This window comes from Urocitellus parryii, chromosome 1, assembly GCF_045843805.1.
Source record: "Urocitellus parryii isolate mUroPar1 chromosome 1, mUroPar1.hap1, whole genome shotgun sequence".
In the NCBI taxonomy this organism is placed as follows: Eukaryota; Metazoa; Chordata; class Mammalia; order Rodentia; family Sciuridae; genus Urocitellus; species Urocitellus parryii.
The window spans coordinates 56,647,468-56,666,499 of NC_135531.1; the positions used below are offsets into that span (position 1 = coordinate 56,647,468).

Here is a 19,032-nt window from a genome sequence, read left to right on the forward strand (position 1 = left end):
TAGTAACAACTGTTAAAATCTGCTCAAGTTCTTGTTATTTCAAGTTCATTTTTGATGGATTGTTTACACCAATAAAGCAATAAAATCAGAGTGGTTTATAAAAAGTTTTTCTCAGTATCAAATATTGTTTTATTAGTTGTCAAATTTAATTATCCTTGGTGCTAGGAGGCACAGAAGGAATAATCATTGAAATCCACATTCTATACGGCAGAAGATTATTCAGATTCAGAATAATTGAATTTACACAAATGAAATAGAATTTTGATATTCAGCATTTTGGAGTTGGGGTAGTAAATAATTTTAATAAAAGTGATATTAACCTTAGTAAATAATAATTATTTTTGGTTTTGGAAATTAATTATAGAATATTAAGAAACTAAAAAAAATTGCATTAAATTGGGACTAAATAGGGACTTCCCCCTCACACACACACAAGCACACATATACACAACTTACTAGGTCTGCATGTGACTTGATACTATGTGCTTGGTAAATATCATGAAACAAATTTATTTATCCTCCTCAATAGTCTAAAAGTTGTGAGTGGGATATTGTGTATGGTAAAGAATGCATTGGCTTTGCAAATAAAATTTCTTAGGTGCTGGGAAATGTGAGATATATAAGTGAAATCGGTCTAACAGAGCAGGTGATAGAGGATGCCAAATATTACTGTCGACACAAACCTCACTGAGAAACTGGGAAGCTGGTTTTCCTAATCCCTGCAAATTTCATATTACTCCAGTTCAGATGGCAACTCAGTTGTGGGTAATGTTTGTCCCCATACCTCATACCAATTTATGGTGGCTGCTATGGTTTGGGTAAGTCTCCCCCAAGGCTCACGTGTTAAAGGCTCATTTTCCCTCCCTGTGGAACAATTGGAAAGAGATGGAACCTTCAAAAGATAGAGCCTGGTGGGAGGTGCTACAGTTATCAGAGCATACCCTTGAAGGGGATATGGGGATCCTGGTCCCTTCCTGTCACTCTCTTTTTCTTCTGGGCTGCCATGAGGTAGGCAGCTTGCTCCACCATGTGTTCCTGGTGATGCTACCTCACCACAGGCCTCAAACCTAGGGGCCTATTGAACATGGACTGGAACCTCCAAAACTGTGAACCAAAATAAACTATTCCTCTTTTAAAGTTGGTTATCTCAAGTATTTTGTTATAGTAATGGAAAGCTAGCTGACAAAGAGAGGTTTAAGATTCTGCAGGGAAAGGGGAGGTTATAGATTAAAAAAAGAATAGTTGTGCTTAAAATTGTTTGAAGTATGATATAATTTTAGGGGCAAGATTATAGACTATCTATTGACTTCTTGTTCTGAGGAAGAATTCTACTAATTCTGTTCTGATTTAATTCTCCAGCAAGCATATAACAAAGAAAAATTTCATTCTGGCTTATTTTAACATGTTATTATCAAACATTCTTTTACCTCCATCTTCCATTTTCCATTTCCATTGAGAAGCAAGGCATTATTTAAAAACATAATTTAGGAGGAAGTTAGATAATCATTGTAAAGTCACACCTTCTATACAGATAATAAGCAGAGGACAAAGTCCACCCAGAGTCCATTCTGGATGCTTTTATGAAGACATGTATTTATGGGCTTATAAAAAAGTCTATGCCAGGAATCACCATTACAAATACCTTACATGAAAAATGTCCTTTTAATCCTTACTCAGAATCAATAAAAAGATGAGAAGACTTTGAACTGCCAGGCCAATTATAAAGCAATTCTAAACCAATTCATATGTTTTAAATCACTCACAAAAATAAGAAATCAAAGAAGTAGCCCCAAAGATGAACCTTTCAGTATCTTCTATTTATTTGGAACTTCATAGCATATCCCAGACCACAGGAAGGGTTTCCAAGGCTTGGATGAAAGAGCAGGCTTAACAGTATCTGAATAGGCCAGGCTGGCACAGAAAATAAGATTGCTATGTTAACGAGAAGGCACATATTTGTAAAAAGTAATCAATATAGAAATAATTAGGAGAAGCACATTAACTGGTGGTAACTAAACCCAATATGGAATGGAGGATGGAAATCTCCTTTGCCCAGTAGCAGTGCTAAAGGACACATGATTTAGGTAGCTTTAGTCTTCCAATCTCCAAAGCCATAAGTAAAAATATTAATATTCTTTGACATAGGGAGTTGTTTTCTTCCTATGTTAAATTCATATGAACCAATTCATATGTTTTAAATCACTCACAAAAATAAGAAATCAAAGCAGTAGCCCCAAAGATGAACCTTTCAGTATCTTTTATTTATTTGGAACTTCATAGCACATCATAGCACATAAAAACTATGAAGAGAATAATTGGCAGAAAACTTGGTTATTTAAAATACAGTAATCTGCAATCATAATTTGAGCACAACTAGAACATTTCTAAGAAAACATAGCAATTCAACAACCCAAGCCCTTGTCTGCATTCAGCTTGGTCCCCTAAGCCCCCAAACCTGTGGACATCTGCACCTGCAGCCACAGACCGGGCATCACCAAGAGAAATGGTGTAATTATAGCTCAGGATTCTAATGTTGTCTTGGACAACAAAACAAACAAAAATTAATGAATCTAGCTGTTGGGAGAGCTGGAAGAATGCATCACCACAGGATCTACCTGGTACCATGAATGAAGATGCAGCGATCATTGTGGTGATCTAGAAGAAATGGTGATCATGCAGATGTATGCAGCCACTTGCTGCACACATCTATACATACATCATCCACTTCCCCACTGTCCCTCTGCTTACCCATCCATGCATCACCCCTCCACCTACCCCACCACTAGGTTCAACTCTGCACCAAGTATATTACCAGTTACTCTCTACAACTTGAGTTTGAGATTATTTTTGGATTAAAGATAATCTAGTACAACTGTTGCCCCATTTTCCATATTGGAAATTGAAAAATGTCTTTCCATTCCAATTTTATGAGGTCAGAAGTCTTCCTGGACTCATCTGTTCAAACATTTGGGAGCACCCATCAGGTATGGGGCATGTGGCTATAAGGAATCAGACATTTCTGGCTAAGTCTGGGATCTTCAGAGTTTGGGAGTTATAAGTTTGGATTCTGGACCCAGACTGCTTGAGTATGAAACCACTACATCATTTACTGTGTGACTTCAGTTAGTTACTTAACCTTTCTGTGCCTCAACTTCCTCATCTATAATATATAGATCATATAGATCAAATATTATGAATAGTATCTTAAGAGGGTCACTGTGAGGTTGATACTAGTCAATATATGTAAAGTGCTGACTCCAGCACCTCTCATAGGGTAGGCACTACAGAGGTATTTGATAAAACATATTTTAAAAGTCTTGAAATTTTTAAAATGAATCTGCATTTTTTCCAATATGGTAAAGAAGTAAAACATATCTTAAGAGGAAGATTGGTTTTGAAAAAAAAACCTTATAATTCAGAATCAAACTAAAAAATCAGAAGAGTTGGGAATGGTTGACCATTGGAACTATCTGTGCCTCACTTTTCTAATTAAAAAAAGGCATAGTATTTTTGAATGCTTAATAATTAAAAACAATAGTGGGACTAAATGAAATGCTACTACAAAACATTCTGAAGAATTCCAGTTAATGGTGACCATTTCTGCAAAGCTAAGGTAGTGTTATTATACATAATATATAGTTAATGAATGGATATTGCAAATAGCTATGAAGGACGCATTTGTTAGGCTCCATTTATAGAGATACAATGACTATTCTTTGTCTTAAGATGCACAGACACACTGAAATTTCATTTTAATTCTTGTTGCTGTTGTATTTTTCTCCTGACCTTCATGCTTAGCAATGCCAGACCCTCCGTGAGAAGTTTCCAACTCTGACAATGCCTGGCATCCAACACATTATCATTCCCATAATTAACAGTGACTGGAAACAAATAATTTAATTCTGGGGCAAATGAAAATGAATCAGTGGTGCCAACTCCATTTCCCATCTTTCTAATTTTCTGTTACAAAAGAGGGGGAGGGAGGTGTCTGTTCCTTGGTGTGAGATTTGTTTAGGAAAATAAAAGACAGATGAGTAATTTTTGATGGCCTATCCTTCATTCCTGTAAAACATTGTTGTCCCCAGCAAAAAAATCTTTCTTTGTACTGAATAAATATTTAGACTCACACAGAATATGGCAGCTGGGCATATTTATGTTTCTAAGAAGATATACTCATAACTTGACTTGGAGAATTAGGAGGAAAGCACATTTAGAGACAATGAAATAATAAACTCAGGTAGATCTATCTGAAACAATAACTTCTAGTCCCCTTCAGTGTTGAAGGAACATGATATAGTGCTGCTAACAATGCTACAGAAGAGAGCAACTGCATGTGACATTTGCATCAAAACTGGCAGAAAGACATTCAATCCTCGGAGTCAGAATGTACCATTTACTAAATTGTAGAGTTCTGAGTTAAACGAACTTAAATGCAACTTAACTCCTAGCTGAGTCATTTCTGGTTCTAAATCTGCAAAATGAAGGCTGTGGGCTTGACCTAGAATTTCTCTTCATGTTCTAAAATTTATGGGTCATGGAGCTGGTGGGTAGGAGCTCTACCAAGCTCGACCTGCTAAATGGATCTATTCAAATGATGCATTCCAGATCTGTGGAATTAAGCACAGGATGGAGTCAATGACTCAATGACTCACTGTGAGAAAGATCTGAGCTAAAACCCCATTGACCACTGATTTCCAAAAGCTCCTACTCTGTCTGGTGGACCACAGTGACATTTGGATCTCTTGGAATTAGTGCTAGTTCAGAGTCTATGTCCAGTAAGTTATGAGAAGCCTGATTTTTTCCCCCCAAGTTCAGTCTTCCTGGTGAAAGCTGGGAGAAATATCAACAAAACACATTTTTGGCAGGGTAGTGGCACTGTTTCTCATGGGAACCTGGTCTGTACCTCGTTCAAGAGGTTCTGGGTCTATGAAGTGGCTGTAGTCTAGAAGTTTATTTAGGGGACATGACTTTCTGTTTTTATGACTCAATTTAAGTTTTTGTTAACTAGACATGGAAATTTTCTGCTTATACAGGTCAAGTAAGAATTTAATTAATAGGCTTCCTATTTCACTTCTAGGAGCACTAGATGAACTAGCCCTGGTCTGCAGGGTCAGATTTTTCTGTTTTCTGTCTTGCCTCTGCAAGTAACATGCCCATCCTTCCTCAGTAACTAAGCAGTTCACCTGCCTTTCATATCTGTGAGGTTTGGGTCTGTGGATTGAACTATCCATGGATCCAAAATATTCAGAAAAAAAACCCTGCATCTATAGGGATATGTAGAGACTTTTTTTTTTTGGTCATTATTTCCTAAACAACACACTATAACTATTTATATGGCACTTACATTGTATTAGGTATTACAAATAATATAAAGATGACAAAGTATACTGGAGAATGTGCACAGGTTACATGCATTATACACTGATGTCTTGAACATTATCCAAGAGGTCTAGGAATCAATGCTCCACTGATCCTAAGGGCCAGGATAGAAAAAGACTATTGTCCAAATCCAAGCCCTTTGGAATTTACATGCTGGTAGAGGAGAGAAAGATAAAAGTAAAAACTAAGTATCTTCAAGAAGACAAAACGGAGTTACAGTGAGAGCCACTGTGAGTTGCTGTCAGGTAAACACCTCCCCCAGGTGGGTAGGGTGAAGGCTCTGGGAGAACAACCTTCAAAATGGGAAAGGGGCTAGTACTGTGCTCCTGTGAAAGACATGTGGCTTAGAGGGTCTGAGCGCCAGAGGCCCACAACAGAAACTTTCCTGACCTTGTAAAACCTTAATTCCCTGGTCATCTCAATTTTTAAATTGAGTTTTCCTCAATTTAAACATTGGATCAGAGGTGGATGAAAGGAGATGCTTAGCCATACAGCTATAACATGAGTATTTATTTAAGGTCTTCACCATGACAATCTTAATGCTCTGGCTCGTTTTAATAAAGAATGTTTAAATAAAAAGGAAATCTATCAACACTTCTGCTGTTTAGGTAACTGAGTTCATAATTAATAGAATGAATGATTTAAACATTACATGCCTTTGAAAACAAGAAGCGCTTCTGGGTGGAATTTGGTTTCTCATTCACAATGTTGTCATTTTTTTTTCTCCTTTTGGGAACCTCCCAAGCCCCTTGAAACCTCTCTTCAGGTACTACGATTGGAGGGTGGAGACTGGGAGGGCTAACTGGGGGGCTTCCTTCTATAACCAACCACGCAGCTTGAGGAGAGGATTCAGCTAGGAAATAGGATTCTTCTAGGAAAGGCCTGGCATGGCTTCAGGAGGTAGAGCAGGAGCTAAAATGAGGTTTGAATTAAATTGGATGGGACTAGAGAAAAGAGATTGCCCAGAGTCTCATTTGGATGAGACTTCACAGCTATTCAAGGACAGGGTACCCGGATAAACTGATGTTGAAAAGTACCCTGGGCCAGTGGAGGCAGTACTCTACAAACTCAGATGAGGGGGAAAGATATCATGATTGACAACTTGCCAACAGATTAAGGGAAACCTGGATAGCTGGGGGAGTATTATTCTGAGTATTCATGGGGTATTTCCAGAGAAGATTGGCCTGTGAGTCTGTGGACAGAGTGGGGAAGATCTACCCTTGATCTGGGCAGTTACCGTGCACTAGCCAGGGGACCTGAGCATAACAAAAAATGGTAGAGGAAAAGGAGAATTTTTTTTTCCTCTCTCTCTCTCTTCTTGAGCTGGAACATCTTTTTTCTCTGGCTTTTGAATTCTGGAATTGGTATCAGTATCCCCATCTTCCTAGGTACTCAGACCTTGGACTGCGAATGACACAATTGGCTTCCCTGGTTCTGAGGCTTTTGGACTTGGACAGAGCCATGCTAATAACACCCAGAGGTCTCCAACCTCTAGACAACCTGCTGTGGAATTTCTCTGCTTCTACAATCTCATGAACCAATCCCCCTAATAAATTCCCCATTATCTAGCTAGCTAGCCTATTGGATCTGTCTCTCCAGAGAGCCCTGACTAATACAGATATCTTTCTTCTTTTCTTTTAGTTTAATTTCTTAAGTCCCCTCAGCTGCGGGGTTACACAAAACTCAAGATGTTTTGATTCCTCTACTAAGATAACTAAACTCACATCATGTTCCCCTCAGCCCTGTCCCTGGCCTAGGAAATTGTCACCTGTCCTGGTGAGCAGGGAGGCTTGATTTTATTTGCCATACTTTCTCCCAAATCTTTTGTCCATGATTGATCATTTCACTTTACTTTATGGGTCAGATTTGAATTCAAAGCCAGGAAGAGGCCCCTTTCTGCGTCCTTCCTGTTGTCACTCTGAGGCAATGAGCACAGGGCAGCTTAGCTGAGTGAATGAGAGAACAAGTTCAGAGGGAACAGGAAATGCCAAAAATCATGGGTGAATTCTAAAACATTATCTCACATTTTCTTCTTTACCATTACTTTTATTTAGTACATTATCTCATTTGATCCTTATACTCCACGGTAGGAATGTAAGGTTCTGTTATCTCCATTTCACAAAAGAAAAAAGAAAGTGTGGAGTCACCAGGAAGAGCCTAAATGATGTGAATTTCTTGATTCCAGTCCTATGCCAACTTCATGAAGTTGCTACAGTGCTATCACCTCTCAGATCACAATTTATAGAGACCACCTGTGTTAGCAATACATTGTGCTTTTCAGGATAATTTTTTGTTCGTTAGAGGTTAGCAGCCCTGACCTGCTGACTGGAGAATAATTTGTTCATGATAGGGATAAGGCTGGTATCGTGAATAAGCCCACATAGTTTCCTCTTCCTTCCAGAATTAGTTTCTGGACAGTCCATTGGTTTGCAGTATTTTGCAGTTATCATAATGGCCCTTTGTCTCTATAGTCAATTGGGTTGGCCATGTTACAACACAGATTGACAATTAAAATTGTCATAACCATTTCACCCTTCAGGTACTCTGAGTTTGTGGATATCAAAATTTCTCAGAGAATACATGAACTAAAATACCACCCCATATCACAACAGTGTATGCAGCCGATCTCACACAGACTAACACCAAGGATTCCTTCTGTTGAGGTCAAGTCCCTTTCGCCCATCATCACAAAGAAAATAATTGATTCTGATCATTTTTTTTTCCCAAGAAAAAATATACTTTCTTTAATTCTGTAACCATCTTAATTTGGTGTAGTGCAGTGTTGTCCCTTTAAGGAATGCTCCTGAAAATTGTGCAAGTCAGTCAAATATTTGTTATTGTACCTGTCATGTGAGGAGCTATAGGAAATACTGCTATATGTAATTAAGAAAGACATCCTGGAATACCCTTATCTTATTTCACAAAATTGTGTTCTGCTGCATAGGTTGTGATATTGTATCATCAACAACTGCAACCAATAACATCTCAGATTCATAGCCCAGTCTGTCTCCTTCTCTTCATCTAAAAATTTAAATGAAGAGAAAGAAGCCTATCAATGAAAAGAATGTCTCTAAATTCTTAGTTATGAATCAGAAATTTTATATCTCTAAATTTTTCCTTAATAAAGTAGAATTTCTCACACTCTCCTAATCAAGCTATTGAGTTTTCCCAAACCTGTGGATTCACATAGTGTAGTAATAAGTGCTTTCTTTGAAGAAAATGGCTCCATCATTGGCTCTCCCATGTCACTGCACTTGGCTAGTAGCACGACTTCTGTTAATCCTATAGGAGTCAGGAACTTACCTAAAGTGCCTCTTCCACCTCAAGAAGCAGGCTTCCTACTTAGTCAGACACCCAGATAATGCATATCAATAAAACTACAGTCATATGTGACACTCTAATCCTGAATTTAAGATCATCCCTAAATAGTTTGGACCTTTAATTAGCTCTTAGTTGGCAGAAGGATTTCTTGCTTAAATTAAATTTTCAGAAGAAACATGCATATATGAACATGCTCTGTTATGGAAATAACTTTCCATTTAAACAATATCAATTTCCTGGAGGTTTGATATATATAAGTGTCAGCTGTGAGAACATAGGTATATTTCACTTATCCCTCAGATTGACCTGTGAGTCTGTGGACAGACAGAGACAATTATATCTCTAAAACTCAGCAGTGTAACTCCTCAGGCTGACACAAACACAGAGAAAGAGAGTTGGTAAGAAATAATCAATTGGTAATGAGGTCTTCTAGGATGAAGAATGTATACAATTATGAAATAAACACATTACTATAAAATATGAAGGTGAAAACCTTACCCGAATCCAGAAAGTAAGCGACAGAAGAGAAAGAAGCCATAACCTTGGACAAATGAAGAAAGGAAGGCAAAGAATCCGTTGACAGACATGCAAATCAGAAGAGACTGTTTCCTTCCCACTTTGTCTGCCAGTCCTCCCCAGAAGAACGCCCCCACCATCATCCCGAGGTACACTATGCTGCCTGCAACACACAGAAAACAAAGAAACACATCAGAAATCCAGAGTAAATGACACAGGTGACAGCAAATGAACAAGGAACAAAATACATTCCAGCATTTTGCTTAGAGACACACTCTTAACAAATACATCCTTTAGGATTCAGTTCAGTTCTAAGTTGCATAAGCTATGAAAGGTACCTTGGGCTGCCATGACCATTTGCAAGGGCTGATGGGAAGTTATTTCCTCTACCATCTCATGCCCAACACTACAAGATGGTTGCATCCTATCCCAGTCTTGAGAGGGTGGTTATACAGTAGGCAGACATGAGAAGTATCCACTCAAAGTAATCCTAGAGTTTGACTCATGGTCAGGTCACCTTTGGTCTGAATGCCCAGTGCATCACCAAGGTAAGAGACCAAGGTAAGAGACCAAGGCAAGGGCCCCCAGGTCAAACTGGCCAAGGTAAGAGACCAAGGTAAGAGACCAAGGCAAGGGCCCCCAGGTCAAACTGGACCCCATATGTTGCCTCAAATCTCTGCTTGTGTCAGATGATCTGTGCCATAGCCAGACCCTATCCCCCAATAGGGGATCCCATGGGTTTTTTTTCTCTCTGGTCCTTCTTGAAATCCCAGGCCTTTCCTTGGGAGTTAAGGAAAGTGGGCTTAGAGTTTACAAGAGTTAATCTTAAAATGATCTTCAGAGAAGACTCTTGGAGTGAGGAGCTTAAAGAAAGGAGAAAAAACTGTTAGTATGTTGGGAAAATGAATCTTATCATTGTTGGCTTCAATCCCTAAGGGAAAAAAATGGAAAAAACAGGAGTTAAATAGACATCTCTCTTGCTGTTGCTGTGAGTAGTAGACTCCAGATTCCAGACCAGACTTTGGGAATGTTTCAAATTCATTTTATTATTCTAAAATGCCAATTCCCACAAGCCCAGTCTAGAATGTTATTAGGTATGGTAAATGTTAGTTCAAAAGGATTTCTAAAACCATATAAAATGTCTAAGAAAAATAACATAATTAATAAATGAAAATTTATGATATCTGGATGTGGCATTAAAAAAGCTGCTGCTTCATATTTCAACCACTTTTGTTTTTTTCCTTCCTTTACCCAACCACCATTTTCTAAGGCATATTTGAGATTCTCTGTGGCATCAAAGTAAGAGGGTGAAAAAAAGAGCATTGTTTTATTTGTTGCTTTAGGTTAATTTGGGAAACATCCTATTTAAACATTCATTCCCAAATTAGTTTGCTAACCAGTTAACGAATCGATATGAGACTCAGAAGGAAAACACTTGGCAAGGTCTTGAGACTCTCACATCAATGAGGATGCTTCCTTGCAGATAGCTGAGTATACCAAGCTATAGTGAATGGTGAATGTTGGGAGCAATTGTAAAATCAGACAAAATGTAAGTTATTTTTAATTAGATTGTAGTACTGCAAAGAGGTGGGTGGTCAAACTTTGCCAGAGTGTGGATGACGTATTTTTCTCTGAACCACAGGACTGACTATACACAGATGATCCTTCTCAATAGAGACCACTCATCTCATATCATGAGATCCAGTGCATGTCCAGACAATGGTTAAAGAATGGATCAGCACAGTGCAAGGGAATTTCAAAAGCAGACAGACTCATTCAGGAAAATGCATATGCAGCACATCTCTTATTTATAGCATAAGAGGCTCAAGTTTGCGGCTCCCGGTTCTCAGAAGGATAACTGGTTGCTAAGCTTCTCCATAATAACGCCTGTATCTTTAAAAATGTCTGTAAGTCAGAAAGTAAGCTTCCATAAATAAGGAGTGGCCTGTGGATGCTGCAATCTAAAGACCTGGAAATCTTTCTTATATGTCCAGGCATAAGAACAAAGTCTTTCCACCCTTTAAATCCTACAGCCTCCCTCCTTCATGATAGCACACTAACCCAAGACCTCCTGTGGCCCACCATAGTTATTGTGATACCATTGTTTTACACCAGTTATCACAGGAAAAGGGGTTTCACAGAAGTTAAGCTACAGAAGCAGTGACATCACTAGCTTACCTTGCTTTGTCCTATTGTGTGCTCAGCATCAAAATCATTTCTAATGATCCTCTGGATTTCAGAAGTGTCCATGGTGATATCTCCTTTTTTGTCTCTAATTTTGTTGATTTGTTTTCTCTTTATTTCTTCTGATTAGTTTCACTAAGGGTTTATCAATCTTATTTATCTTTTCAAAGAACCAGCTCTTTGTTGCACTAAACTTCACAATGTTTTTTATTCTCAATTTTACTAATTTTGGCTCTGATCTTAATTGTTTCCTGTCTTCTACTGATTTTAGTATAAATTAGTCCTTCTTTTTCTAGGTCCTTGATGTTTTCATTAGATAACTTATTTGGGATTTTTTTTTTTTATCTGTAAGCGTTCAGTTTTATAAACTTTCCTCTTGGTAATGCCTTCATGCTGTCCCAGAGAATTTGATATGTTGTGTCTTTGTTCTCACTTATTTCTTTTTGTAAAATTAATAATAGCAAGCATTTATTTAATGTTTACTCCAGACATTAATTGTTTCGAAAATATTTGCTCACTTAATACAAGACCTAAGCAAGACAGATTGTTATTCCTCTTTTTTTTAAAAAAATTCTTTTATTAGTTGCTCAAAACATTATAATGATCTTGACATATCATACATTTGATTCAAATGGGGTGTGAATTCTTATTTTTCCACATGTACAGATTGCAGGATCACATTGGTTTTATAGCCACGTTTATACTTACAGCCATACTAGTGTCTATTGTATTCTGCTACCCTTCCTATCCCCCCTCCCCTCCCCTCCCCTCCCATCACCTGTCTCTACCTACTCTACTGTGACACTTTTCTCTCTCTGTCTTTTTTCTTCCCCCTCACACCATATTACATGTAATTTTGCGTAACAATGAGGGTTTCCTTCCATCTTCCATTTGATTCCCCTTCTCTCTCCCATTCCCATGCACCTCTTGTCCCTATTTAATGGTAATCTTCTTCTCATGCTCTTCCTCCCTGCTCTTTTTTGAGCCGCCCCCCCCATATCAAAGAAGACATTTGGCATTTGCTCCTTAGGGATTGGCTAGCTTCACTCAGCATAATCTGCTCTAATGCCATCCATTTCCCTGCAAATTCCATGATTTTGTTATTTTTTAGTGCTGAGTAATATTCCATTGTGTATAAATGCCACATTTTGTTTTTAATCCATTCATCTACTGAAGGGCATCTGGGTTGGTTCCACAGTCTAGCTATTGTGAATTGTGTTGCTATGAACATTGATATAGCTGTGTCCCTGTAGTATGCTCTTTTAAGGTCTTTTGGGTACAGTCTGAGAAGGGGAATAGCTGGGTCAAATGGTGGTTCCATTCCCAGCTTTCCAAGGAATCTCCATACTGCTTTCCAAATTGGCTGCACCAATTTGCAGTCCCACCAGCAATGTACAAGTGTACCCTTTTCCCCACATACTTGCCAGCACTTATTATTGTTTGACTTCATAATGGCTGCCATTCTTACTAGAGTGAGATGGTATCTTAGAGTGGTTTTAATTTGCATTTCTCTGATTGCTAGAGATGGTGAGCATTTTTTTGTGTATTTGTTGATTGATTGTATGTCCTCCTCTGAGAAGTGTCTGTTTAGATCCTTGGCCCATTTGTTAATTGGGTTATTTGTTTTCTTGTTGTTTAATTTTTTGAGTTCTTTGTATACTCTGGATATTAGGGCTCTATCTGAAGTGTGAGGGGTAAATATTTGTTCCCAGGATGTAGGCTCCCTATTTACCTCTCTTATTGTTTCTCTTGCTGAGAAAAAAACTTTTTTACTTTGAGTATGTCCCATTTGTTGATTCTTGATTTTAACTCTTGTGCTATGGGTGTCCTATTAAGAAATTTGGAGCATGACCCCACAAGATGGAGATAAGAGCCAACTTTTTCTTCTATCAGATGCAGAGTTTCTGGTTTGATCCCTAGCTCCTTGATCCATTTTGAGTTAAATTTTGTGCATGGTGAGAGAAAGAGATTCAGTTTCATTTTGTTGCATATGGATTTCCAGTTTCCCCAGCACCATTTGTTGAAGATGCTATCCTTTCTTCATTGCATGCTTTTAGCACCTTTATCTAATATAAGGTAGTTGTAATTTTGTGGATTGGTCTCTGTGACCTCTATTCTGTACCACTGGTCTACCGGCCTGTTTTGGTACCAGTACCACGCTGTTTTTGTTACTATTGCTCTGTAGTATAGTTTAAAATCTGGTATCGCTATACCGCCAGTTTCACTCTTCCTGCTTAGAATTGCTTTTGCTATTCTAGGTCTTATATTTTTCCAGATGAATTTCATGATTGCTTTTTCTATTTCTGTGAGGCATGCCATTGGGATTTTGATTGGCATTGCATTAAACCTATAGAGTACTTTTGGTAACATCGCCATTTTAATGATGTTAGTTCTGCCTATCCATGAACAAGGTATATCTTTCCATCTTCTAAGGTCTTCTTCTATTTCTCTCTTTAGTGTTTTGTAGTTTTCTTTGTATAGTTCTTTCACCTCTTTTGTTAGGTTAATTCCCAAGTATTTTATTTTTTTGAGGATATTGTAAATGGGGTGGTTGTTCTCATTTCCATTTCAGAGGATTTGTCACTGATATACAGGAACGCCTTTGATTTATGCGTGTTGATTTTATATCCTGCCACTTTGCTAAATTCATTTACTAGCTCTAGAAATTTCTTAGTAGAACCTTTTGGGTCTGCTAGGTATAGGATCATGTCACCCACAAATAGTGCTAATTTGAGTTCTTCTTTTCCTATCTTTATACTTTTAATTTCTTTCATCTGTCTAGTTGCTCTGGCCAGTGTTTCAAGAACTACGTTGAATAGAAGTGGTGAGAGAAGGCATCCCTGTCTTGTTCCAGATTTTAGAGGGAATGCCTTCAATTTTTCTCCTTTCAGAATGATGCTAGCCTGAGGCCTAGCATAGATAGCTTTTACAATGTCGAGGTAGATTCTTGTTATCCCTAGTTTTTCTAGTGTTTTGAACATAATGGGATGCTGTACATTGTCGAATGCTTTTTCTGCATCTATCGAGATGATCATATGGTTCTTTTCTTTAAGTATATTGATGGGTGAATAACATTTATTGATTTTCGTATACTGAACCAGCCTTGCATCCCAGGGATGAATCCTACTTGATCATGATGCAAATCTTTTTGATATGTTTTTGTATCTGATTTGCCAGAATTTTATTAAGGATTTTTGTATCTAAGTTCATTAGTCTGTAGTTTTCTTTCTTTGAAGTGTCTTTGTCTGGTTTAGGAATCAGGGTGATGTTGGCCTCATAGAATGAATTTGGAAGTGCTCCTTCTTTTTCTATTTCCTGAAATAGCTTGAAAAGTATTGGTATAAGTTCTTCTTTAAAGGTTTTGTAAAACTCTGCTGTGTACTCATCCAGTCCTGGGCTTTTCTTGGTTGGTAGTCTTTTGATGGCTTCTTCTATTTCCTCAATTGATATTGGTCTGTTTAAGTTGTGTTCTCACTTATTTCTAAGAATTTCTTTTTTTTTCTTCTATGATCTGTTTCTAATTTAAAAGAGCATTGTTCAATGTCCATTTGTTTATGTCATTTCTATAATTTTTCCTAATATTGATTTCTAATTTCATTCCATTATTATCTGATAAGATTCATGGGATTTATATCAGTATTTTTATATTTGCCAAGATTTACATTGTGAACTAAAACATGTCTATTTTGGAAATTGTTCCATGAACTTCTGAGAAGAAAGTAAATTCAGCTGTTTTGGGGTTAAATATTCTGTGGGTATCTGTTAGGTCCATTTGATTTATGGTATTGCGTAGGTCAGAATATCTTTATTGATTTTACACCTGGATGACCTGTCTATTGGTGAAAGGGGTGTGTTGAAATCACCAGGCACTATTGTGTAAAAGTCCAGGAGAGGGACCTGAGGGCCTGGTTGGTTGTTGGTTCAACTCTACATATTGAAGTATTGTTGGAGCTTGAATGGGGTTAGTTTATGTGTGGAGTGAATTTCACTGTTACTTGGTTGAGTTGTGAATCTAACTCAGCAGCACAATCTGTACCCCATGAACTTGTAGTGCTGCCATCACTTCCCAGCTCCTTTTAGAGAAAGGGGGAACGAGGAAAAGCAATAGTGGTAGCAAACATGTAAAGCCTTAAAATAAATGTCCAGTGCCTACTATGATATCTGTAACACTGTCACTTGAATAGAAATGTTAAATGGGTCAGCACTGGATAATAACCACCACAACATGAATGGGGTAGGAATTTTATAAACTAAATAATTCTATCAGATAGTGAAATTACAGTTCCTTAAGTGAAGAGAAAATAAGGCAGGGAGGCAAGAACAAGTTTGAAATATTTTGAAAATGAACCAAGGAGAATAAGGAGAGAGGTAACAGGTGGCAGCTATAAATAAGGAGAAATAAGCCAGGCACAGTGATTTGGGAGGCTGAGGCAGGAGGATTACAAGTTCAAGGCTAGTCTCAACAACTTAGAAAGGCCCTCAGCAAACTTAGCAAGACCCTGTCTCAAAATTTAAAAAATAAAATAAAAATAAAAATAATGGGATGTGGCTCAGTGGTAAAGCATCCCTGGGTTCAATCCCTAGTTAAAAAAAGGGAGGTGCAGGGGAATAAAAATAGCTAAAAGTGATAAAAAGAGAGGAATAGGGAATAAGAAAATTTGAGGGAAAGGAAAGTGAAGGAATAATAAGAGGAGCAAAGCAAAGGTACTAATAAAAATAAATTAAAAAAAAATCAAACCCACACAAAATTTTATCTCACCAAGGTCAAAACAAGGTTAAATAACAATTGGGTAAAGAAAAAAGGCAATAAAGTGAAATAAGAATTGTATGAATAAATAAATATATATTCTCAAACCTATCAATCCAGCTAGAACATACGTGCACACACATACAATGGAAAAGAGTAAAATATAAATTTAAGTTAAAACTAAAAAGGGAAATATAGGGGAAAAATTCTTTTTTCTTAGTTCTCGGCGGACACAACATCTTCGTTTGTATGTGGTGCTGAGGATCGAACCCGGGCAGCATGCATGCTAGGCGATTGCGCTACCGCTTGAGCCACATCCCCAGCCCGGGAAAAATTCTTTTTTTTTTTTAAATTTTTTTATTGTTGGTCGTTCAAAACATTACATAGTTCTTAATACATCATATTTCACCGTTTGATTCAAGTGGGTTATGAACTCCCAATTTTACCCCGTATACAGATTGCTGTATCACATCAGTTACCCTTCCATTGATTGACATATTGCCTTTCTAGTGTCTGATGTATTCTGCTGTCTGTCCTATTCTCTACTATCCCCCCTCCCCTCCCCTCCCCTCCCCTCCCCTCCCCTCCCCTTTTCTCTCTCTACCCCTTCTACTGTAAATCATTTCTTCCACTTGTACGGGAAAAATTCTTAATGAGGAATAAAGGGCTTGTTTTCATTGAGTTGGCTAAAACTGTTGGCAAAGATGTTTGTTCACTGCTAATGCTGTTGTGCCATTTTTGCATTTCTTTTTGGATCCTGTAACCCTTTGATTGAGACTACAGGTTGTTAAATCTGATTTATTTGTGTTTCTCACCAAGCTGCCAGCTGTTGTGGCCTGGAGCTAAAACCCGTTGCAGTAGCTCCCAGCTTCCCACCTCACCTATAGGATACGCTCCCAGAGCAGGGCTGATGTAGAGTTTCTAAATGGAAAATTTCAGCAGCTGATGTTTAGTTGTGACTGTATTTTGGAACTTTCTGGGAAGGTATTTGAGATTAGATCCACATTTCTTTTTGCTGGGCAGATGCCCATCCCTGCTAAATGTCAAGGTCTCAGGACTTTCTGAAAATTCTAGTCCTAGGTGGGGGATCTAACCCACTGCAGGTCTCACATATTTCCCTGTCATGGATATGAATTGCCCAGGATCAGACTGGGAGTGCAGACATACCTGTCTGTCAAGTCTCTGGTCTCTTCCCAGCTGCTCATTTGGGCCACCAAAGAGGGCTCTCTGCCCTTGGTGTTCCCAGGCTGAATCACCCTAGCATAATCCTCTCTGCACTGTTCCAGTCATGCTGTTCCAGGCACACTCTGAACCCCACTACCTGTGACTGCTGGGTCAGACGGGCAATGCCCTTTATGAGCACTCCATCTTCCTCTTCAACTTGTCCCGACCACCATTTGTAGCTCAGTTAAGATCAGCCTCCTTCTCTATTCCACAGGTTCCCCCAAGCCAATTGTATGTGCTGGATTTCCTCTTTCTGTGTTAGAGGGTTACTCTACTAGTTACTTAATATATTTTTTTTAATAATAGTAAACAATAGGCCTTGCTTTTACTTTCTTTGACTGGGCATCTGTTTGTGCCAGGTACTCTTTGAACAATATACCTATTTTGGTTCATGTAATCTTCACCACAGTCCTGCAAAGTGGGAATTAACCCATTTCACAGATGAGGAAACTAAGGCTCAGAGAGACTATGCAACTTGATCTAACTGGTAGAAAGTGGCAAATCGGGGTTAAAGCCCAGAGGTCTTTCTCAAAGCTAACATGCAGTTGGAATATACCAGCACCTCTGGACCTTCCATTGGGATCCTCTGGATTTTCCCTTGATCTGGGAACTAAACGGTTAAAACCTAAATAGGCTGCAGGGTGATGCCTAGTCCTATGAAAGAATTGTGATTCCTAGGCTATTCCTGTTATTAATGATTTTGAATATCACCACTATTCTTTCTGCTAAACTTACCTTGGAAATACTATCACATGAAAACCAGGAATCAGGTGATATAAAGCAGGCTCGCTAGACCTCAACTCAGTTTCACCTTAAAGAAAGTGAATTTAAGCACCCAGGCAAGCCTAGTTAACCTGGGTTTTGGCCATCGCCTTGATGCTAACATCCCATGACTTCCCACAGTGCTTCTAACACCCTGGCCCTGAAGGTGTTTGGATGTTCAGACTCCTGAGAGAACAGAGCTTATAATCTGGGGAGAGTGGCTTATTAGAAAGTAAATCAGAGGGAAGCATTCAGGTCAGAACCTTCCATGGCTTCTGGGACTAGATGACACAGACAGAACAATGTTGAAGTGTCCATCCATGTCCCTGGACTCTAAGTACCTGACATTCTCTTTCAACTCCATCAAGATGCCTTAAGGAACTTCCAACTCAGTAAGGGATCCAGTTAGGCACACAACTAAATGAGCCTGAGCCCAAGCAGCTCAGCAACTGTCTTGGAAGGTATTTCTTGGAAGGAGCCTCCACCTCCACTGGAGATGTAAACTGAGGCAGGGAAAAAGAGAGAACTCTAATGTGGCCTCTGGGAAGATTTCACTAAGAAGTGCACATTGAGGGCAATCTGAAAAATAAGAAAGTGTACAAGATGGTGCTCAATTCTTCCATAACTGACAGGTTTATCACAAAAAATCATCTTGGGCTGTATCTGATCTTCTACTCTGGTTAAAATATGTCTAAGATCTAAAGGTAAAATCTTTTATGACTATGCTTAGTATTGGTGATTAGTTGATTCCATCAGGAAGGCCATAGAAAGAGTTGAGCCCACACAATAGGTTATTTGAGACAAACACAGTGTAATTAGCATGTTCATTTGTGGATCATGTGTTCTAATTAAAGTCAAATCTTGGAATTTTGGCAAAGCCATCAGGTGAGTAAAACTGA

At 38.4% G+C, this 19,032-nt stretch overlaps 1 protein-coding gene across 2 annotated transcripts in view; it reads right to left on the bottom strand.

The window, feature by feature from the left end:
- Nucleotides 1–19,032, bottom strand: part of Sv2c (synaptic vesicle glycoprotein 2C) — a 166,523-nt gene that overhangs the window by 95,829 nt on the left and 51,662 nt on the right. For both annotated transcript variants that reach the window (XM_026404115.2, XM_026404114.2), the window contains exon 2: nt 9,199–9,379. In XM_026404115.2, the coding sequence (XP_026259900.1) occupies nt 9,199–9,379 (181 nt within the window). The remainder of the gene's footprint in view (nt 1–9,198; nt 9,380–19,032) is intronic.